A 24,815-nucleotide genomic window follows, 5' to 3' on the forward strand; every position below is an offset into this window, starting at 1 on the left:
GAGAATTCATAAGTGTACCACTCAACAACACTTAATGCACCACTGAAACATACATTATCGACAAAATTATAAAATTGCCCTTGCGTTTTTTCTCATCTGTATTGATTTCCATCAATTTGATTTGATTTCATCTAAAGGCTCTGGTATGTCTGCATAGAAAGCAATAGTTGCATTTACACACATGCACGCGCGCGCGCACACACACGCACGTGTGCGCGCGCGCGCGCGCACACACACACACATATATATAAAGGATCAACTATGGCCGAAGATTTGATCCACTTTTAATTTATATGTTATAATAGAACAACATATAAATTAAGGTTTATTCACATAAATGATTTATTAGCATAAGGCGAGTGCGTTAGTCGCCAAAACAGCCCACTTTTATGGTAAATTATTAGCATAAGGCGAGTGTGTTAGTCACCAAAGTAGCCCACTCAAGGTAATAGCTAAGTAATTGTTTATGTTTACAAATGTTTATTATACACATGTATTTTGAATCATTGAATGACACTAAAGGATTGATAAACATTTGTTATCATTAACACATGGTTCTAGAGGTCACCCAAAGGTGGATTAGACATGTGATTAATGACAATTTAGGAGATTATGATTCTTGTTTTGTTAATATGTAGCGCATGTCCAAAGATGACCTATATATTAAATTTAAGCTTGATAAATAATCTCATTCAAGTATGTGTGAATGATGCATATCGGTAAATTGACATTGTATTAAAATTCGACACAAAGGAGGATTTAAATGCAAACTTAAGGTCTTAGATTATAGTCTGAATAAAGGTTTGTTAACTCAAAGCAATTTATATGTGAGATAAATGTTTGCAGTGAACACTATTGTATTACGCTATAATGGTAGGAGTTCTGATGTTAGTGATAATGACAGCAAGTCTAAAAGTAAAAGAAGGGTAAACATCCTATGAATGTGCAAGGTACTGTTTAGAAAGTTCATAAATGTTATTTTTGTAACAAACTTGGGCACAAGAAGGCTGAATGCCTGAGATGATAGCTTGGATGAAAATGAGAAGTATACATTTTCCGTTTGCTTTGAATACAATCTTATTAAGGTTCCTTCTAATACTTGGTGGTTAGACAATGGTGCTACAACACATGTTTTTAACATTATGTAGGGTTTTTATTTATTTATTTTTTTTAATGTTTCAACGTCAAAGAGAAAAAAATTATTTTCATGTGAACAAGATGAAAGATAGAATTGAAGGTATTTGAACTTACAGAATTAAGCTGGATACATGTTTTTGCCTTGATCTTGAGAATTGTCTGTATGTTCCAGAATATTCTAGAAATCTTGCTTTAGCATATAGGTTGGACATATTGGGTTTTAACTTTAAGATTGGAAACAAATGTTTTCTTTGTATCAACAAAAGATCTTTTGTGGTTTTGGTGTTTTGTTGGATACTCTATATTGTTTCAATCTTAATGTAGACTTTGTTAATTCCTTGTTAAATGTTATGTGTGAGGTTTGTGTTAAAAGAAGTACAACAAATGAAATTTTAGCTGACTTGTGCCGTAAAAGGCTTGGTCACATTTCCAAAGAAAGGATATTGAGACTTATTAAGGTTGCAATTTTGTCTCAATTAGATTTTACTGACTAGAATATATGATGCATGTGTTGATTGCATAAAGGGAAAGCAAGTTAGGCATGTATCAAAACATTCAGCCACAAGAAGCTCAGGATTACATGGTTTAATTCGTACAGATATCTATTGTCCTTTTGATGTTCCATCTTGGGGAAGTGAGAAATACTTTATTACCTTTATTGATCTGATGATCATTCCAAGTATTGTTACATCTATTTACTACATGAAAGATCTCAATCTGTGGATGTCCTAGAGACATTCATATTGAGAGTTGAGAGGTAGTTAAATAGAAAGGTAAAGACAATTAGATCATATAAAGGTGGTAAGTATTATGGAAAAACATCAGAAGTTGGGCAAATTTCTGGCCCATTTAAGAAATTTCTCGAATCTAAAGGCATTTCTGCATAATACACAATGTCAGGCACACCATAATAAAATGGTGTGGAAGAAAGGAAAAATCGTACTCTAAAGGAAATGATTAGGAGTATGGTCAATAACTGTATATTGCATGTTTCATTGTGAATGTATGCATTAAGAACAACAACATACTTACTCAATAGGGTCTCTAATAAGGTTGTTTCCAAAACACCTTATAAAATGTAAACAGGAAGGAAACCTAGTTTGAGGCATCTTCACATTTGGGGTTGTCAAGCTAAAGTGAGGATATATAATTTAGATGAAAATAAATTGGATTTTATAACCATTACTGGTAATTTCATTGAATATCCAGAAAGGTCTAAAGGATATAGGTTTTATTGTCCTAATCATAGTACAAGGATTGTTGAGTTTGGTAATGATCGCTTCATTGAAAATAGCAAAGTCCGTGGGAGTGTGGGAACTTGTAGTGTTGAGATTAAGGAGTCATTGATGGATACAGGTTCATTAAGTGGTCCTTTCCCTGTTGTAATTCATATTGCTGCAGTTCAAGTGTGTAACCTTATAGAAATACTTTGGAACTACAGCAACTAGATGCTCTAATTCCACATAAGAAAGCTATTGTAAATGAAGATGATGATGAAACTCAAGTTGATGATCAAGTGCAACCTCAACAAGAAGTGACATTAAGGAGATCTACTAGACAAAATAGACCAACCATTCCTGATAACTACATTGTTTATGTACTTGAGCATTAAAGTGGCTTGAGCATTGATAATGATCCAATCTCATTTATCCAAGCCATATAGGGTAATAATTCTCAATTTGATTATATAGAGACTTTCTCTCTAGTTTCTAAGAAAGACTCTTTGAGAATTATTTTGGCTTTGGTGACTCATTTTGATCTTGAGCTCCACCAAATGGATATTAAAACTGCCTTTTTGAATGGTGAATTAGAAGAGGATGTGTACAAGGATCAGCCGCAAGGCTTCATGACCACAGAAAAAGAAAATATGGTATGTTGGTTGAAGAAGTTGATCTTTGAATTAAAACAGGCTTCTAGACATTGGTACTTGAAATTCAATACGCAAGTCTAAAAGTAAAAGAAGGGCAAGCATCATCTAAAGGTGAAATGTGTTGTTTAGAAAGTGCAGAAATCCTATTTCTGTAACAAACCTGGGCACAAGAAGGCTAAATATCTAAAGAAGATAGCTTGGTTGGAAAGGAGAAATATACATTCAGTTTCAGTATGCTTTGAATGCAATCTTATTGAGGTTCCCTCTAATACTTGGTGGTTAGACACTGGTGCTACAACACATGTTTCTAACATTTTGCAGGGTTTTATGATGTTTCAACCTCAAAGGGAAAACCATGAGTACACGATAGTTGGTCTATTAAGTTCTTAGTGTTAAGTCATTTTTTTTTATCCTAGATTTATATATGTCATTACATTTTTAGTATTTTTTTTCAAAACATCCTTGTTGGTCCTACAATATAATGTCATTTAAACATATTTGCTAATGAGAGTTTTGAGTAATTAATAATGTCATTTAAACATATTTGCTTACAGAAGACAAAAAATGATCATGCTACAATAATGTTAGGACCAAAAGAGATGTTTTGAAAAAAAAAAAAGACTAATAGTGACAAGAAACATATAAATCTAAGACCCAAAAAAAGACTTAACACTTAGAACTGAATAGACTAAAATGTCCTTGTATTTAACGTCATTTAAACAGTTTTGTTAATAGATGATAAAAAATAGTCATGCCACAATAATACTAGGGCCCTGTTTGGTAAATAATCAGCCTATCAGCCCATTTTGGCTTATTTGACCACTATTAGTTGTTTGGTTAATAAGTTTTTTGTAACTTCAAAATGCTAAAATTCAAAAGGCTACTCAAAGCAGCCTTTTCAATTAGCTTTTTGAGGAAAGAAATTATACCAAAAAGCTATCAGCTAACAGCTAATTTATCAAACAACTTTCTAGAATTAGCTAATATTATCAACAAATCATACCTTCTAACCCAAACAGCCAACCCAATCAGCCAACAGCCATTTACCAAACAGGGCCTAGGGCTAATTGAAAATGTTTTTTTTAAGGACTAAAAGTAAATTGGCACATATAAATCTATGACCAAAAATGGAATTAACTCTACTTTTAATATAATAAAAATATTTATTAATTTATTTTTATAATTTTAAATTTTATAATAAAATAAAAATATTATTTTCTTATTTTAGTTTTTATTTTTTAAAAAATAACAATTGATCAACTTCTTTGACGAATGATGGTACCTTCTTGTTGACGCACAATTGCATGTTCCAAATCTGGACCTCTTTGAGGTCTAGCTCTAAGACCTCTCAATTAAGGTAGCTTAGCCGCTTTAAAATCCTGGCTTCGATGAGGAGTGAGCGAAGAACATAACTACCTTCATTGAGACCTTCCCAAATATGGACATCTTTGAGGTCAAACCAATGACTATTTTTTTTAAAGCAAGAATAAGAAAATAATATATTTATTAAAATTATTATTAAAAATAAAAGAATAAATATTGTTATTTTATTATAAAATTAAAAATAGTTTTATTTTATTAAAAATAAAATAATAAATGGTACTTAACATCTACACAAGCTTATAACGCTACTTGTTAGTTAAGTCAGTGTCATCATTGTCATTGTCTTCATCTTCAGTACTTGTTTTCATTTTTTTTTATTTATTGGTAATGTGTCATGTGCAATTGGGTTACTGGTGGTAGTATAGAGGGCAGCGTCATACAATGAGATTATAGTATAGGAAGCTGTGGATTTGACTCGTTTGTGTTTGCATATATGACTAGGATCCTAGTTGTACTATGAACTCTTGATCTTGTGAGCGTCTGTTGATATTTGGCAGTGGTAATTTTTTTCCTACATGTTTCATGTGTTGTGGGATATGTGTAGTACATTCTCATGTGAAAGTATTGAACAAAATATTAATATTTATTATATTTGTAGAAGGTTAATGAGTAATACAGATGTCGCAATACGTCTAGTTTCATAACTTGCTTACTTGATAGTAACAACAATGACTTTGCAGGTAGTCCGAATATAGATGTTGCAATATGTCCAGTTTCATCAACAGTTTCCACTTCCATTTTGAACATGTTCATTTTGACGTTAATATTTTTGGAATTTGTATGAATGTGTAGTATGTACTTGATTTTGTGTGTATGTATGTGTGTGTGTGTATTTTTTTTTGTTAAATTGTTACTAATCTTGGAGCATCTACTACTGCCTTTTCATCATAATGTATGCAGTTAAATAGTTTGCCACTTTGTGTATAGACATTTTTAAATAGTGGTTACATCTTATATACCAATTATTTTTGTTGTTAAGATTGATGTTGATTTTACCTTTAATCCAAGTAGTTTGAGTGCCGTAGAAAATAAAATGAATTGTAAATTTATATTAGTTCTAATATATTTAAAGGTTTCACAATAAGTATTTTACATATAGGATTAATGAATGTTGCAACGGTAGTCATTTTTGAAATTTCTTCATTTTTTTTATTTTAAATATTGATTCCAACTAACAATGTTAAGTTTGTAGTTTCAACATCTTTTCAATGAGACCAGTGTGTCGCAATGTTCTATTGCCCTACATTGATATTTTTAATAATGAGTTTTAAATATAGCTACGTAAGATAATAATGTAATTACCATTGTCAAATTATTATCAGCATAAAAGCATACAAGTTGTTTAGGTGTTCTGCTCGAGATACTTTTGGTTCAACCATTATGGTTGAATGGATTATTGTGGATAGAGAAATCCTAGTTTATTTAAGGAATAAGATTAGATAAGGTAATAAAAATTTATACATTTTAAATCATATTAATAAAGAAATACGATTTACCTTTAAAGTGAACAACTGTGATATAGTACAAAGATATTACATGGTAATTTTTCACTTCAACTGTGATGTGTTAGGAACATCATGTAATAGGTTTTGATGATACCAACTGTTAAGTAAGAATCCCCAAGTCTCGATACATAGGCAAAACAATGTAAGTTCGATAAGTAAACTAAGAGCGAAAATACAACCGGGTAATTTGAGCTCAACTCGGGAAATATTTAAGCTTAAGGTAAACTTGTTTGAACAACNCGAGAGGATATCAGGCTTGCCACAGCACTATCTTTGGGACACAGTGTGGAACACACGAGAGGTCCAGGAGAGACCTCTGGGGTTGCTCGAGATGATGCTGACACTCCTACTCCAACTGCAGCAATCCCCTTGTCCCAAGTGAGTGAATCTGCTCTAGAAGACCAGGTAGCTTCGAGAGGTGAATCCGAGACCTCTGAAGCACATGAGGTGGCACCTAACTCTGTCTTACTACTGCCACCACCTGAGTCCACACCCTCGAATGCAACAGATGAAGCTCAGACAGTTCGAGAGGGTGAAATTTTGTTGCTCCAACTCCCAGGCTTTCCCATCGATATGGTGAATAGGGAAAGGTGGAGTGCACCAGTTGCTCCTGAGATAATAGATATTCCAGATTCACCAGAGCATACTGAAGTGCAAACAAGTGAGCAACAAGAGCAGAATGAGGAGAACCCTGCTGGTTCGAGAGTTGAGGTTCAAGAAGGTGGAAACCGGGAAGCACCTGCCGATGAATCAACTCCTCCAGTAGATGATCATGTTCCCAGCACTGGTTCGAGAGGTAGTGTTGAGGGGGAACCTCAATCAGATGGAAACCGGGAAGCATCTGATGCAGAGATTCCCACCTTGGCCAATCCTACCTTACCAGCAGCTGAAGCTGAGGCTCCAGGTTCGAGAGGTGAAGAGCAAGAAGTGATCCATCCCTCAGGTGGAAACCGGGAAGCACCTGATATGGAGCTACCTTCGAGCTCTGATCCCAGTGTCCCTGCTGATCCTCAGGAAGTCAGTCGAGAGGTGGAATCACGATTGCAGGTCATGGGTGGAAATCTGGAAGCACCCAAGTCCCCTCCGACGAAAGGTACATCTCGATCCTCATCTCCTACTTCTGACTATGATCAACAGGCCGAAGAAGTCTTCATTGGCGAAGTGCGTCAATTCATGGCTGATCAATCTCAGAAGATGGCTCAGCTCGAAAGAATACTCGCTGTGGTCCGCAATGCTGCACTGCCTGCTGACGGCACAAGTGAATCCCAAGGTCGTCATGCCGAACTTCTCGAACAGGCGATATGGGCTGAGGATGCAGCACGGAAAGCCACTGATGAAGCCGCTGTAGCTCGAGCAGAGGCTGCAAGTGCGAGGGCTGAATTAGCCGAGATGCGAGCAGAGCTTCGAGCCTTCCAATGTTCCAGTGAACTTCGACAGGATGTGATGAAGGCCATACTAGATGACCTGTCGAACCAAGTCCCTGCCCAACTTCAAGCAATCTTCGAAGGTATGTCCACCCTCCTCTCCCGTGCTGATGATGCCACCAAGGGGGAAAATAAAGAGAAAAAGAAGGGGGATACCACGGGCAAGAAAAGGGCAGCAAGTGAACCAGCTGGACCACCTCCAAAAATACCAAGAATTGCAAGTGAACCAGCTGGACCACCTCCAAAAATACCAAGAATTATAAGCAAACCAGCTGGACCACCTCCAAAAATACCAAGAATTATAAGCAAATCAGTGGAGGATGCTAAACAGGCAGAAAACCTAAGGGTCCAGCGTACACTGGAAATGGAGAAAAGGAGAGAAGAGGACAGAGAAAGAAGAAGAAAAAGACAAGAACAACAGTCAGAAGAAGAAAGAAAGATAGATCTTCTCATGACAAACTTCAAGTTTGGAAACAGAGAAGACACTGAACAAATTCTGACTCTGGAGATATTCAAGCTTCTGAAAATCACTGGGATATCTACACACAGCAATATGTCTCCAGAAGAATGCATTGCCTGGTGGAAAGATGGAGTAATTGATGGTGAGTTCGTGGGGGAAGCCTACAGGAACTACAGGCATCTAGACGTCACAGATGAATACTTAAGCCTGGTAAATCCGAAAGACCCCATCAAGACACGAGAAGCCATCAACAAGAAAAGGAAAGCCAACAAGAAGTAAGCTCTCGTTGTCCAAACTCCATCTCATCTCAATGTATTGTTATCTATGTTGTTCTTGGTCTTATTTCTTTCAATTCTGTCTACTAAACTCTACTTTGTAAACATTCCCTTCTTATAATCATATATATCTTTTGCTGGGGGTGTTGCGTGAGTTATACTCTTCATAGGTTAGTAGAGTATGTTGTCAAACTTACCATATGCGCTGAAAAATAAAATCCGGGTTAATTCTTGCTATCAAATAAGCCATATAGAGTAAGTATAAGTGCTGGCATCATCAAAAAGGGGGAAATTGTTAGGAACATCATGGAATAGGTTTTGATGATACCAACTGTTAAGTAAGAATCCCCAAGTCTCGATACATAGGCAAAACAATGTAAGTTCGATAAGTAAACTAAGAGCGAAAATACAACCGGGTAATTTGAGCTCAACTCGGGAAATATTTAAGCTTAAGGTAAACTTGTTTGAACAACCTAGAAGTTTTCGTGTTGTAAGCAAACAGATAGATCAGAAGCAGGCACGAGACAACTCTGGAGGAATAAGGGTCTACGAGACATCAACTAAGTCTCGAGACACAAGCCAAGTTCGAGAGGTAAGGACCTCTCGATATACCTATCGAGTTCGAGACGTAAAGAATATTCGAGAGATAGACCTCTCGATACATGGGATTGAAACGTCAAGTGGTCGAGACATCTTTTATGGTCTCGATAAACCGGCACTTCTCCAAGAGGCTGAATGTTAGTCAACATGTGCAGATAAAATACTCTAAGTTTGGAGAAGAAGAATATCATGGAGATAAAATATTGAAGAGGTGCTGAACGGGAGGTTTCAAAATAGACGGAAGTGGATGACACGTCGGATTTCCATCACAAACGGTCAAAAGGTGCACCAATGCTGAAGTGGTCTGATTCCCTACAAACAAGGAATAATGGGAATATAAAAAGAGTAACTTTTACCAAAAGACGAAAGTGGAGCATGGACTCAAGAAAAGTGAACTATGGAATATTCACTACAAGACAAAGAGGTTCCAGTTACAAGATCACCACTCCATGAAATATGCTGAAAATATGCAAGACCCATNAACCTGAGGCTTGACGCGGGCTTGGTGATCAAAGGTCAAGTGCTCGAGAGGTGGAGTAACTGGAAGCGGGGCGAAAAACCTGAGGCTTGAGGCGGGCTTCGTGATCAAAGCTCAAGCGCTCGATATTGTACTAAAATAAGGGAAGTTTTTAGTGCAATCCTTCCAGGGAGTTTCTGGAAGAAGAGTGGAAGTAGGCGGGTTGGCCGAACCACTTAAAAATCTCTCTTGCATTTACTTTCTGTTTTTATCTCTCGCTAACTTCTCGATTGCACTGCATATAAACGCACCTCTCGAACTAACTACTCGTGCTAACTAAAAGGGGATAACATTTCCGCTGCGCATAAAACTTTGTCTTCACCTCGTGAGGCATTGAACCTAAACATCCTAAGTTCAATACACACGAGAGGTCGAAAAGATTTGCAAAATCTTATACAAGTCTATTCACCCCCCCCCTCTAGACTTGTACCCCATCCCCTTGGGACCAACATGATGAACAGATACTATTTTGTACAATAATTCACCCCTTATTTTAGTTGTATTTTCCTTATCCTAGTGAAATTGGGAATTATTTGTGTGTTATATTGTCGAAGTATTGAATTATCTACAAGGAACAACAAAGGAAGAATTTTGGAACATTTTGGACAAGTTCTGGAAGAAAAGGAAATTACAAGGAAGAAAGGAAAAAAGAATACAAATTGGAAAAGAATTGGAAGTTGACTAATGGGCCAAGGTCCATCTATCTCCTATATATTCTACCTATTCTCTACAATTGAAGGAGGTTCCCTTACAGAGTTCCGAACCCTAGTTAGTTTTAGTTTATTTTTCCCCTTCTCTTTATATTTCCCTAGTATAGTTTAGATTAGTTTTATATTAGATTATTTAATTTCAAGCTTGAAATCTCGGATTGAAGTTGGATTTGTTCTTCATCAGTAATGTTCTCTTATTCCTTTATTTACTTTCTTCTCAGATTTCTTGCAATATTTATGATTATTTATTATTGCTTTGCTTTGTTTACTTTTATGATGCATGAGTAGTTAGCTTTTGGGTTTGGATTAGGGTTCTATTGCTATTCTTGATGCTAGGGTTATAATTATTGCATAAAAGGATAATTATTTATTGATCTAGGGTTTTTATGTTTGAATTGGATTATATTTTCCTCTTATTGATATATAATTGATGCGCAGCTTTTATTGATTTGTTTTGGAGAGAATTTCATCACAACGAAAGTTGGGTGAAAGACTCAACATAACCAATTTCAACCCAATTTTTCCTACTATGAGAATAGGGGTAATTTGGGGGCTTATAATGTTTTTGTGTTTAAGGTTATGATTGATACATCACGAAAGTGGGGCAATCTTAGCCTAATTCTTGTTATTGATTACGAAAGTAGCTAACTTGAATTCTTGAGTGCATTGCCAATAAATCCCTTGGTTAATTGTTTTTCCCTAATTTTGAGATTGTTAGAGCATCAAGATTGCAATACCCCTAATCTGATCCCACTCTTTTATCATATAGTTTATCCCTTATTTTATTTGCATACTTTTTATTTCCCATATTTAATTATAATTTGCTTGGATTCTAGTGAATTCCAATACTTTAGTGCCTAGAATTTAATAATTCACACAATACGTGCCATAGCCCCAATCCTCAGCGGAACGACAATTCACACCCATATTTCCACTCATCATTATACATCATCAATTATAATATTTTAGATTAAAGTGTTTAATTTAAAATAATAATATTATAATAGTAATTAATTGATTACATACAAATTAAATTTTGGTGTGAAATTAATTAATTAATGGAAAGTTTTGATTTGTTATATGGAAATTGATTTCCATATAAAGTTTTATTTATATTGACACAACTTTTTATGGTATAATTGGATTATATCTTATAAAGCCACAAATTAATGCATTATTTGTTTTATGCTATGTATGGTTTGCTTAGCATGTCGGTTTGGTCATGGACTTATGACCCGTTGAATGAATGTGATTTATTTTTGGTTTTGCACCGTTTTTGGTGATTAATTAAAATTGGGGTCTGCGTGCCTCTTATCTATTATTGTAATGTAAACCCCTTCCCAAAATATGTACCCCTTTTCTGGTAGATAGAAGCTTACATGTAATAGATAGGATTTTAATTTTTCACTATTCACTGTGCACGGTCAAAAGTAGCTGGCTCAATTTTGACCATTTAGAAGTCCATGACCGATATCGAGTTTACTTTTCATGCCTTTATATATGTGATATATGTGAAAATGTTGCATGAGTAAAGTGAATCTTAATAATTCTTAAAATCTTCCCTTTATTAAAATATTAAGTTGTAAACGGTTAGGCCTCAAGAGTTGAGATTACCTAATCGTGGCTCTCCACCATCGTAAGAAATCAAATATTTTTCTTAGCACGGTGTCGGCTATGCCAACATAGGGGCAACGTGTTATTTTAAAATATTTTGTTTTTCTTATTTTAAACATGTAATGTGGTAGCACTTAGAAACTTTGCTTTTCAAGAAACCACTAAAGGTGAGAAAAGTCAAGGTTCAACTTTACTTGTTACTAGGATGATGGGTTTGACTTAACTGAGTCCATTGGGCTAAGATGCCCCTTAAGGTGATGTTCAATGGGCCATGGAGCCCAAGTTTAATAAAATCGAATCATGCATGAGATGTATTGCCAAGAGTTGGCCACTTACAAAATTTTCAAATTCCAAGATGCCCCTTAAGGTGAGGAATGAGATAAATTTGTAAGACCTCGATTACCCCATTAGAAATCTTCCAACGGGATTTCCGTTTCTTGCTTGGGAAGTGCAGGATTCGAAAAATTTAGTAGATGTACTATTTGATTATATAATCGAAAATCAAATAGTTTAATAGAGAATCGTGTCTAATAATTAATGTTATTTTCTGCAGTTATTTTGAAATGGCTTTAAATCCTTTGTCCAAAATACTCGAAGAAAACAAACTTACTGGACCAAATTTCACTGATTGGCTCCGAAATTTGAGAGTCGTTCTCAATTTGGAAAGGATCAGTTATGTTTTGGACCAAGATCCTCCATTGATTGGTATCATACCAGATGATGCTGATGTTGATCAGCTTGCTACTCATAATGATGAGGTTGCAGCATTTGATAAGTAGAACGACGATGATCTGAGGGCTAAGAGTTATATCCTTGCTTCTATGACCAATGAGTTACAACGTCAGCATGAAAAGATGCCTGACACAAAATCTATGGTCAATCACCTACAAGAGTTATACGGTGAGCACAGTAGGATTGCACGTTATGAGGTTACTAAGGTCTTATTTCGAGCAAAACTACAAGAAGGAGGAAATGTAGGAGATCATGTCCTAAATATGATTGGCTTGTTGGAGAGATTGGAAGAATTAAATATCTTCCTTGACTCTGAGCTTGAAGTAGACTTAATTCTACAGTCTCTTTCAAATTCTTTTGGGCTTTTCATAATGAATTTCCACATGAACAAGCTTCATTGTTCCAAATCTCATCTGCACAATATGTTGTGCACTGCTCATGCTACAATAAAGGGTATGAATACTGATACTGTTCTTTTGGCCTCTTCCAAGTCGAAGAAGAAGAGAAAGAACAAGAAGGTTTCTGAAGTGAAACCAACTGGGGGAGTGACCAAAACTAAAGGGAAGGTTGTAAGTAAAGGAATGTGTTTCCATTGCAACAAAGAAGGGCATTGGAAAAAAAATTACACAGAATACCTAAAGTCTTTGAAGGTCAAGGACAATGACAAACCTTCAGAAGGTATGCTCATTAAAGAGACTAATTTTTAATTGGTCTAAATAACTACTTCTTTGGTAATATACTCAGAAGCAACTTCACATGGTTGTGTATCTTTGCAGGATCTGAGAAGAAGTAGAGAGTTGACTGAAGATGAGATTGCTCTAAGGATGGAAAATGAAGCAAGAGTTGCTGCATTAGTTGTTGGAGATTTATCTATTCAGTTTTCATTTAATCACGTTTTTAAAATACTATTTATGTAATTCTAGTATTTAAAACATTATTTCCATTCCAGTTAAGAATAATTATGAATTTTTCTTTTCGCAATAATGTTTATTGCATTTATTTTAATAATAAATGTTATGGCACTAGAACATTATTAAACGATATTTATCGCTTAAATATGATTAATGATAGTATAAATGAGCATTTAATACATATTAATGAATTCATGTGATCCATTTGATGAAATGAATTTTAGATCATGGAGTTCCATCTAAGTCTGTTCGTAAGACACCATATGAGATATGGGACACCCCATCTTAAGTATGCTAAGATTTGGGGTTACACGGCTTATATAAAAAGTGTAAAATAGACAAATTGGAAACAAGATCTAAAAAAGGTAGAAAGATATAACTTGACAAAGAGTTTGTTAATAAATCTTCCTAACCTAATTAGATTTAAGAATCTGTACAATATGAACAAAAAGTTATGCCTCCTCTTTGGAGAAGTGTTAGACATATTTGTTCATTAGACATATATATTATACTTGTCTTCATGGCATAGAGAGTGTCTTTGCAATTGGAGATGATGTGTCTAGTGACAATCCTATCATTTACAAAGAGGCGATATCAGATATCGATTTTAGAATGTGGAACATCTGTATTGATAAGGTAGTCAAATTGTTTGACTATACTGTGAAAACATTGATGATCCATGTGAATAAAATGGTCAGTGGGAGTACTATCACATTTCTTGTATTATATGTAGATGACATATTAATAACAAGAAATGACGTAAGAATGATGACTCCGATAAAAGTTTGATTATCTAAAATTTTCTATATGATAGATTTGAGATAAGCAGCCTATATCCTTGGGATTCGAGTCTATAGAGATAGATCGAAAATATTAATAGGATTATCTCAAAGTATGTACATAAAATATTGAATTTGTTCAATATGTTAGATTCTAAGAAAGGTTTTATTACCTTTCAAGCATGAAATCTATATCTCTAAAGTTTGTGTCTTGACACAACTGAAGAGAGGGATCACATGAGTAAAATACCATAGGCTTCAGCTATTGGGTATCTTATATATGTGATATTATGTACAAGTTTTGATGTTTCTCATGTAGTGAGTGTCACTTGTAAACATCAATCAAATCTAAGTGAATAACACTAGACATCAGTTAAGTAACTAAAAGTTTAGTCTTAACTAATGGAAAACGATTATTAAAGAGTAAAGGATACACAAATTTGATTTTCTATCGGATCAAATGATAGAAAGTCTACTTTTTGTAATAGTGGTGCAATTAGTTGGAAGAGTTTCAAACAAGAAATGATTGCATATTCAATCACTGAAGCCGAGTTTGTTGCTGCTATCATCCCCTAAGAGAGTTCGTTGGAAAGAGTGATATAGCAATGCATATAATAGCATTTAAGGATAACCTAGCAGATCCATTTTCTATACTACTTAATCAAGAGCAGTTAGATCGGCATCTTGAGAAGATGAGGGTTACCGATTGGCACTAGTGCAAGTGGGAGACTGTTAGACATGTATGCCCTAGGAGCCAACATTTATTGTTTTGTGCATTAATTTCTTATTAAATAAATATAATAAATAAATAATTTATTTATTTTATTAAGGCTTAGTTAATATTTGATATTATTCCATACAATCTTCTTAATTCTTCATTCTTAAGTCGTAAGAATATGAGTAACGAAGAATTAATAAATGAAATATTGTAAAAATGTTCCTAGTCATAGGAATTCTAATTGGGCATTAGAATTCCGATACGACTAGCACATTGTCCTTCTTATGGTGAGTCTCATGCCATTCTGTATGAGATACAGAGAGTGGACATGTGGATGATTGTTAGATAACAAGTCACTGAACATTGACTGACTACAACGTACCGCATGACTTTTACCTACGTGTCATCGGTATGTTGTATGTTACAAGTGTGCAATAATCCTTTGACTTGAGACGACATGGTTGTCTCGTACATATGGTGGACTAGTTTTTGCCAGTATGCGTCTTTTGTTCCTTACTAGCTATTGCCCGGTGCGATGCACGGACTAATATTAGTATTAATAAAAATGAAGAATTGCTGTAAAATAATAATAGTAAATTATAAACGTTTAGTTTTGGCAGGGAAAAAATGTAAGATTAATGAAGTTTCAAATTACAAATTATTGGGAACCAGTTTTTGGAGTACGAATTAATTGATAAATTACAAATTATTAAAAACTTCTTTGTAAACTATATTAGTAGTACTATTAAAAGTACTTTTTGAATCATCACAAATTAAAATCTTGAGGCCGTTTGGTTGACTTATTCTTGATGCAGCAACATATAATTGTCCACCCGTGCGTTACACGGTATGAATAAACGACCCATGCTTTTAACATATACAATATAAAATTATTAATTTGTTCAATGCACAGGTTGTATCAGTAATAATGATTCACGTTGGAATAGTAATTAGTTTATAAAACATAATAATATTGGTAATAATTTATACTAATTCCACTCATGGTGTATTGAATTTGCATAAATAAATATTGTTTGTCAAGATCAATTAAAATATCATAAATTAATATTTACAAAATACAACATCGATTATAAAATTTAAAAAAAAACATTTAATGTAATATACATTTTGAATTGTAAGTACCATTATTATGAACAACAATATTGGAGATAACGAAGGACGAACATCTCGTAGAAATGATTGAGTTTCCAAATGCAATTCATACACATCACAGTCTTCAAAACGAACATTGGAATGCTTAAATATTTTCTACATTAATAAAGTATAAATAAAATATATTAAATAATATAATTTAATTAACATATCATTCTTAATTTACATTTCCACTATAAATCAAACAAAAAATAACAAAAATCCTAACAAAAATAAATTCCAATCAAAAGTGCTGATATAAAAAAAAAAAAAAAACCAATCAATATTTATGGTCCAAAGCCCACTACTACAGCCCAAACCTGATCCACAAACCAAACATATATAAGCCACAGAATCTGGATCAAACCCAACCCCTATCCTATTTTCTCGTCGTCTTTTTCGCCTCTCTGCAGTTCTTATATCGTGGACCGCGGTCCACAATGCATTGTGGACCGCGGTCCCAAAACAACGTCGTTTTAGTAAGTGGGAGACAGAGCCCGTAATTGACACTACAGTTCATTCCAAAAGATACTGCCTTACATTTGTTTTGATATTATCGAATGAAACTGTAGTTATATCAAAAAGTAACTGTAGTTGTGTTGAAAAGAAAGTGTAGTGTATATGAAAAGATACTGAATAACAGTTTCACATTTGTGTTTGATATTATCGAATGAAACTGTAGTTATATCAAAATGTAACTGTAGTTGTGTTGAAATGTAACTGAAGTGTATATGAACAGATACTGAATAACAGTTTCACTTTTGTGTTTTTATATTATCGAATGAAACTGTAGTTATATCAAAAAGTAACTGCAGTTGTGTTGAAAGGTAACTGCAGTTGTGTTGAAATGTAACTGCAGTATATATGAAAAGAAAGTGCAGTATATATGAAAAGAAAGTGAGTGGCGCGAATTCATCCGTTTGTTTTCATTAATTAAAACGGCGTCGTTTTGGGACCGCGGTCCACAATGCATTGTGGACCACGGTCCACAATATAATTTGCGCCTCTCTGCGCGTAACCCCTTACTACCTCCCTCTATAGAAATGGAAAGCATGCCAAAATCATCCACCTAAAACCTCTACCTCTCTTCCCCAACAGCAAAACTCCTAATCGTCTACAAATTCCACTTTTGAACACCGCAAATCGAATAATCAAAATCTGCAAAATATTGTATCTATAACTTCTTCGATTTCCAGATATCACAGACGAAGCCTTCGGAGCAAAGATGGTATACTATAAGGTAAGGTTTATTTCAATTATCAAATTTATAAATTCTTTTAATTTATTAGATACGTCAACCTCTGCATGCATTCCCAATTATTCATTATCCATTTTGTTTTTTTTTTTTTTTTTTACATTTGCCAGCTCTGTCGAACTCTCTCCCTTCTTTTCCCTGTCTAAAACCACAATTTTGAGCTTCAGCTAATCTTCCGGAGGGACGCGGAGATCTCAAAAGGTGAGCCCGATCGACCATTTCGAAGATTGTTCAGATCTCTCGTGAATTGATTGTTTGTTTCGATTTTATCTTGTTTGGAATGCTGCTGCCTTTTTTTGATCCCGTGTCTGTTTGTTGTTAATATCTAGCTAAATTTCTAAATTCATACTCTGTTTGCGTGTTTAAAATTAGGGTTAACTCTGTGTGTTTGAATTAGGTGTTAGGGGTCCGAAATTTCTGCTCAAGGAAGTAGAATGGGACTTTGCCAAGGATAGAGAAATACATTCAAACACAAATCATAGGTAACATACGGTTTTTCCTAGCTTTTTTTTTTTTTTTTTTTTTTTTTTTTTTCATTCTGTACAGAAATTTTTTATATTTTGTGTTTTTTGTGTGCATGTATAATATATAAATTCCATAGTTGTTAGTCACAAATCTATGCTTAAATATGTATCATAGTTTGAAACTGACCATGTTTGTGTGTGTGAGAGAGAGATATAACACTGTCTTTTGGTTCAATTGGTTGGGATCCACTGGTTTTCCCTGGTGTGTGAGAGATAGAGTCACATATACTGCTGGCCGGTTCATTTTTGGTTCCAATTGGTTGGGATCCAGTGGTTTTCCCTTTTCACTTGGTTTGTAATAACTTTTTCTTTCAATTTTAAAAATAATTATTGAATAATGAATTGCAAGAATAATTATTTTTCCGCAGTTTAAAAAAACAAATGTTTTTCAGAATAATCTCCAAGCCACCAAATCGAAAACCAAAAAAAAAAAAAAACATTTTTAAGAATAACCAAATTTAGTCTCTCTACAGCAGCATTTCCTTCTTGGCAGCCATTGTTTGCACAGTTAACTTAATCTCCTGCAGATAATTTGAATTTTATTGATATCTATATATCAATAATTTGAATTTTATTTCTATTACGATCATATTTTGCTATTTGAGGATGAGAACCCTCTCGAATGCACGGTTTCAGATTGCTTATAAATACTAACTTTTGCCTCCTCCACTGTCCCTTTCCCCAAACCAAATGAGAATCACATACTTATTGGCTACTAACTGTTTTCTTTATTAAAGTATGCATACGTACAACTTTTTTTTTGTACTGTATCCACTTTAAAGTTAAATACAAAGAATAATTGCAATGTATCCTCTTTCATTTTAATTTACTTATTGGATCTCGATTAGTTATTCCTTAAACTTTTTACTTACTTTGATCTCATTGCACAGTCCATTAGATGATGTCGTACTACAAAAACAGTCTTATTACAGAGTCCCTTTGGGGAACTGTTTTTTTACAGTCCATTAGATATTGTTGCACAGTCCAAATTCCAATTTACCTACATTCTATTTGCCTTGCGCTTTTGGTTTTAGATTTTTAATGCACTTATTGGTATACTAATTTACATGCAATCAATTGCATTGAGATTCTAATATATTTTCATGTAGTTGCATAATCTTATCTAAGTTTATTTCAATATCTATTACATTCTGATTAATGTGATATATACTCTTTAATTATCTATGCAGGCTGAGCAAAGATACCATAGCTAATGCATGCACACTATCTCAGTTTCCACCTCAGCTCAGGTATGTGACTAACCAATTAAATTATAAATTATAGATTCAGTTAAATGTTGATTTGCTCAATAGGACCAACACAGTAAAATGTTAATGTGCAGAATATTTATGTTAACTTGTTGAGTTAGTGTATTTTTTTAATGGTCCTTTTTTCTGGTATTTGTTAATCAACGATTTAATGTTAGGTTTTGTGTAATTGTCAGCTGTACAGAACCATGAAATGTAAAATTGCTAATCTTTCAAGACATAAAAAAATTGATTTGAATCTTTTAATCATTAATACAGATACAATACATGATTTTTTATTAAAGAATTTGCATTTAAAGATGAAGAAGATCTAAACAATCCAAAAAAAGCACTAAAACAAATACATCAACTTAAAAAAGTGTAGAGACATCGTGGTATTACAACCTTCCTTGGAGAATAAGTATCTATTCAAATTATGTGTGTATTTCGTACATGTAAGATAGTATGATAATATGTAATTAATCTTTCCATTATTTTTCTGCTTTATTGTCTACCTAAATTGTTCTTCTTAACACAGTTGTTGAGATATTTTCACATGATGAGAATTAAATCTAATGCTTTATGCAGTTAGGAAGGTTGTAATACCTCGATTTGGAATAGGCTGTGGTTTCTTCTTTCTTCATATGACTGCTAAAGTTGTTAGTTTCTTCATTTTGGCAGTGAATTTAGGCTTGACAAAGTGTAGAGACATCGTGGTATCTATTATCAGTATATACCTCCTTGTCACTGTATATATAATTTTACAGTTTAGAACATATATTATTCAAATATTTTAGTTACATGCAGATTGTGAGAATTACAGATTTGGTGGCTGCCTTTGTTCATACCTTTTAAAAAAATCATGGGGATGTAATTGGAAGGCCATGGATGTTACCAGGATCTATCTTTGCTTTGCTTTAAAATGAATAGGACCTGTGATAAAGAATCAACAAAAATTCGTTTTAAAAACACCTGCAAAACAGAACAGCCCTATTACTAAGGAACGAAATATCATTATAATCAACTACCATGGCTTTTGCAGGTGTATACCTTTCTCTTGGTAGGGTCTGATTCTGCCGGCTGTTTCCTCCTCTGTGGTTGGGTCTCTGATTGGGCTTCTGGCTTGTGGCATCTCTGCATCTAATACTGAAAGAGATTTGGAAGTATTGGTTGTGATATGAGATTTATTTATAGTGTTGATTTAGATGTAAATACTGATTTTGAATTTTAAATTCATCTCTAATCAATTAATGTTAGACAATTAATGTTAGTCTTGTAGATTGTAAAAGTAGTTATTGGAATATGTAAGCATGCTTTGTTTGTTGCAGTAGATGTGAACACAATAAATGCATTCATACCTTCTACTCTCTTTTTACTGATAATTTTACAAATTTATCAAAACTACGTAGTTTTGACTGGGCGGGAAAACGAAAATATTTTTATTTTCCAGAAATGTGTGGCTTTTATATATATATATAGATATATAGATATATAGATGGGACCATAAGTGTACTTGGTGGCCTAGTTCAGTGTTGTACGGTGATATGTGTGCGTTCAATAGAGGATCCACCGCCTTGAGGTAACAAGGATGTTCCAGTCTATTCAATAATCATATAACGAGAATATCTTGTCAGAGTATAATGAAGTTGGACTTCAAATTAAGAATATTGAATAGACATATTGACCGGGTTTATGGGTTTGACCAAGTTTGACCATGACATTTACCTGATTCAGAACAAGTGTTGTGTGGAAGGAATGATGCATGATATTTGTAATGGAAATGTTCATTATAATATATTAAAAATATATTCATTTTTAACTAGGTAATCATGACATACTACTAGGTGTCACTCATGACTTACGAGTTATTTAATAATGAGTTATTAAATATTACTCGTTGCTAGTTTGACTATGAACCTAGAAAGTCACACCTTAATGGTTTGTGGTAATGCGGGAACTTTAAAAGAAATCGATAAAGAGTTATCGATATTGAATTAATACATTAATAATTGATTAATGGATTAATTCAATATTGGGTAGTTTTGGGGTTTTAAAGGCTAGCACCTTTGGGCCCAAACCAGGCTATATATATATAGCCTTACCCTATTTCTTAAGAGAGAGAGAAGCAATACAGAGATTAGTCTGGAAAAGAGTTTCACGTAGAAATCTCTAGGAGTTCTCGCGTGCCCGACCGGTGGACAGACTAGTGGCCGGACGATTGGATGGTTTTGATTCTGCCAAAGCACGCTTCAAGGGTAAACCTTTCTAACTTCCTCTTTAAACATAGAATCATGAAAAAGTGATTTGATACTTCCGCTACGCCTGTATATTTTTCTGACAATAGCAACCTTGGTGCCTGCTTCCACAGTATCCCCTTCCTTACTACATAATACTAATTAAATAAGAAAAATCAGGACTCACAAATTCCACAACTGGCAACATCATAAGGTTAATGTTTAAAGCAAGTAAATCATAATGAACTAATTGTAACTTGAATTCTACTCCTGTATTACACCGGCTTCAGGACTGGTAACATCAATTGTTAAATGATACCAACTAGTTGATTGATTTATGAAATAATCATATAACTATCACAAACAATATAAAAATGGCAATTCTCTGTACCGCTTTTTCCAAATCAAGCTAAACGTGTCCTCACACGATTCCCACATCGTTCTTAAATGATAAATATATTTGCTTAATAAGTTGTTAACAACCAACACCTCTTGCTGGGCTTGGTAGCGTAAGTTTGTAATTCGAGTGGGAACATTAAGATGGTGGAATAATTGGGTCTTCTATGAAATTGGAGGGTATTGCAATAGGCATACTCTGCTCACGTAGAGATGTTTGTAGAAACCCATGTGATAGAACCACCTTTTAAAAAATAACTGTATAACAAGAATATAATTTGGGAAAAGTTCTTTATTTTGTGGAAGCTGAGCAATTGGTGTTTGGTAATTTGATTACTAGTTAATTGATTTATGTAATTGTAGACACGGAAAATTTGAAGCCAGCAAATGGGCTTATTCATATGTTTTGGGCTTCATTGTGATATAATTGGGCTGATTATTGATTTATTTGGGCTAATTAAATTGTTCAATTAAATTAGCCTAATTGCCCAAATTGAATATAATTTATGGCTAGTGGACTGATCCATGTCTGGCCCGTCAGGAAATATTTATATATTTAAATTAATTATTTAATTTAAATATGTAATAAGATATTCATATATTTAAATTAATTATTTAATTTGAATATGTGATAAGATTATGAATTTGGATGCAATGGTGGCTAGATACATTCTAGATAAATATTCATATTATCCTAAATAATATAAGGATAATATTGAAGAGTTTGAAGCCCATCGAAAGTCTCTCATATTCCCCCCTATAAATAGAGCCCTTCATTCATTCCAAAAATCACACACTTGAGGAATTGAAGAACCTGAAGAAGCTCTGAATTGAAGAAATCAAGCCAAGCCAAAGTTGATTGAAGACCAAATATTCAAGTGTTCAAGCTAAGTTAAAGCGAACTGAAGATCAAGCCATTTGAGTCCGGAAGCCCTTCAACAAAGATTAAGCAACAAATCAACCCTTCTTTGAAGAACAAGCCGCATTCCGGAGGCCCTTCAGCCAAAGTTTCAAGTCAAGTCAACTAAGTGGAGAATCAGAGGATATTCTTAATAGAGATCTTGTACCTGCGCACTTTGAAATTCAAATATATACTTTTCATATTTTCTTGTTCACAGATTTTGGCACGCCAGTGGGACATCTCTACCTCTCATCTCTTCACAAGTATCCAAATGGCATCAAGAAAGACTTACGCTCAAGCTACCGGCTCTAAGGCATCTTCTGTGGCCGGCTCCGACAAGCGCGAGATGCAAGGTGCACTGACTCGGAATCGAGTGAGGGACTTAGGGGTCGAGTTGATCGAGACTCAAAACATTGCTCGCAACGTCGTCCGAAGGCTTGGAGGCGTCTCCATCGGCTCAAAGAAAGCTACATATGATAGGGGTTCATCCTCAACAACAGAGACCGTTGGTAGCACGAAGCGAAAGTCCTTCCCCTATTCTCTCGAAAGGAACTACTAGTAGTGGAAGCTCATCTCCTTTATGGAAACCATCATCGGAAGGGACTTATGTCTATACCGTCATGCCTGCTATGACAACGAACGCAGCTTCGATGGAGGAGCAAATAGCAAATATCACCAAAACTCTCGAGGCAATGAGTGTGCTTCTTCACAGTCAAGAAAGGAAGCTCAACGATCTCAGTGAGAAGGTTGAAAGCGGGAGAAATGGTGAAACAAGTCGAGCTTCTGGGAAACAACCCCAAACTCAAGAAGATGAAGTTGATAAAGAGTCACCAGTGCATGACGATAGGCATGCTGCAGAGATAGAAGAAACTGTATCTCGCCCACCACACGCTGAAAAGAGTGTCCCAGTCTCTGGGGGCATGATACGCGTCGAGCAACTAAATGACTACATCATGGATGCCATCAAAGGAAAGCTTGAGGTGGGGCAACGTTCTTACACATATGCCAAGCCTTACACTCAAAGGATCGAGGAGCTAAGGATGCCGCTTGGGTATCAGCCGCCTAAATTCTAACTGTTTGATGGGAAGGGAAATCCTAGGCAACACATTGCTCATTTCGTGGAGACTTGCAACGAGGTTGGGACCTATGGTGATTACCTAGTTAAGCAATTTGTTCGCTCGTTGAAGGGAACAACTTTTGACTGGTATACTGACCTTGAGCCTGGTTGCATTGATAGCTGGCATGACATGGAGCGTGAATTCCTGGATCGTTTCTACAGCACAACGAGAACTNTGATTTGCTCAATAGGACCAACACAGTAAAATGTTAATGTGCTGAATATTTATGTTAACTTGTTGAGTTAGTGTATTTTTTTAATGGTCCTTTTTTCTGGTATTTGTTAATCAACGATTTAATGTTAGGTTTTGTGTAATTGTCAGCTGTACACAACCATGAAATGTAAAATTGCTAATCTTTCAAGACATAAAAAAATTGATTTGAATCTTTTAATCATTAATACAGATACAATACATGATTTTTTATTAAAGAATTTGCATTTAAAGATGAAGAAGATCTAAACAATCCAAAAAAAGCACTAAAACAAATACATCAACTTAAAAAAGTGTAGAGACATCGTGGTATTACAACCTTCCTTGGAGAATAAGTATCTATTCAAATTATGTGTGTATTTCGTACATGTAAGATAGTATGATAATATGTAATTAATCTTTCCATTATTTTTCTGCTTTATTGTCTACCTAAATTGTTCTTCTTAACACAGTTGTTGAGATATTTTCACATGATGAGAATTAAATCTAATGCTTTATGCAGTTAGGAAGGTTGTAATACCTCGATTTGGAATAGGCTGTGGTTTCTTCTTTCTTCATATGACTGCTAAAGTTGTTAGTTTCTTCATTTTGGCAGTGAATTTAGGCTTGACAAAGTGTAGAGACATCGTGGTATCTATTATCAGTATATACCTCCTTGTCACTGTATATATAATTTTACAGTTTAGAACATATATTATTCAAATATTTTAGTTACATGCAGATTGTGAGAATTACAGATTTGGTGGCTGCCTTTGTTCATACCTTTTAAAAAAATCATGGGGATGTAATTGGAAGGCCATGGATGTTACCAGGATCTATCTTTGCTTTGCTTTAAAATGAATAGGACCTGTGATAAAGAATCAACAAAAATTCGTTTTAAAAACACCTGCAAAACAGAACAGCCCTATTACTAAGGAACGAAATATCATTATAATCAACTACCATGGCTTTTGCAGGTGTATACCTTTCTCTTGGTAGGGTCTGATTCTGCCGGCTGTTTCCTCCTCTGTGGTTGGGTCTCTGATTGGGCTTCTGGCTTGTGGCATCTCTACATCTAATACTGAAAGAGATTTGGAAGTATTGGTTGTGATATGAGATTTATTTATAGTGTTGATTTAGATGTAAATACTGATTTTGAATTTT

The 24,815-nt window shown here is 34.5% G+C and overlaps 1 protein-coding gene and 1 long non-coding RNA gene across 2 annotated transcripts; both read left to right on the forward strand.

The window, feature by feature from the left end:
* The first annotated feature begins 12,316 nt into the window (after positions 1-12,316).
* LOC116033000 lies at positions 12,317-13,020 on the forward strand. Its single transcript, XM_031275789.1, has 2 exons — positions 12,317-12,905; positions 13,004-13,020. Exons 1-2 carry the CDS (start codon positions 12,317-12,319, stop codon positions 13,018-13,020), a joined length of 606 nt encoding a protein of 201 aa, XP_031131649.1.
* Positions 13,021-16,794: 3,774 nt separating this feature from the next.
* On the forward strand, positions 16,795-17,524 carry LOC116010321. The gene is made up of 3 exons (XR_004096909.1): positions 16,795-17,027; positions 17,153-17,243; positions 17,440-17,524. It is a non-coding gene; the product is annotated as an uncharacterized LOC116010321 (long non-coding RNA).
* Positions 17,525-24,815: the final 7,291 nt, after the last annotated feature.

Source organism: Ipomoea triloba, chromosome 1 (genome assembly GCF_003576645.1).
Source record: "Ipomoea triloba cultivar NCNSP0323 chromosome 1, ASM357664v1".
In the NCBI taxonomy this organism is placed as follows: Eukaryota; Viridiplantae; Streptophyta; class Magnoliopsida; order Solanales; family Convolvulaceae; genus Ipomoea; species Ipomoea triloba.

Excerpts from the sequence above, each read along its gene's own strand:
- LOC116033000 (XM_031275789.1), top strand. The coding sequence starts at position 12,317 with ATGACCAATGAGTTACAACGTCAGCATGAAAAGATGCCTGACACAAAA.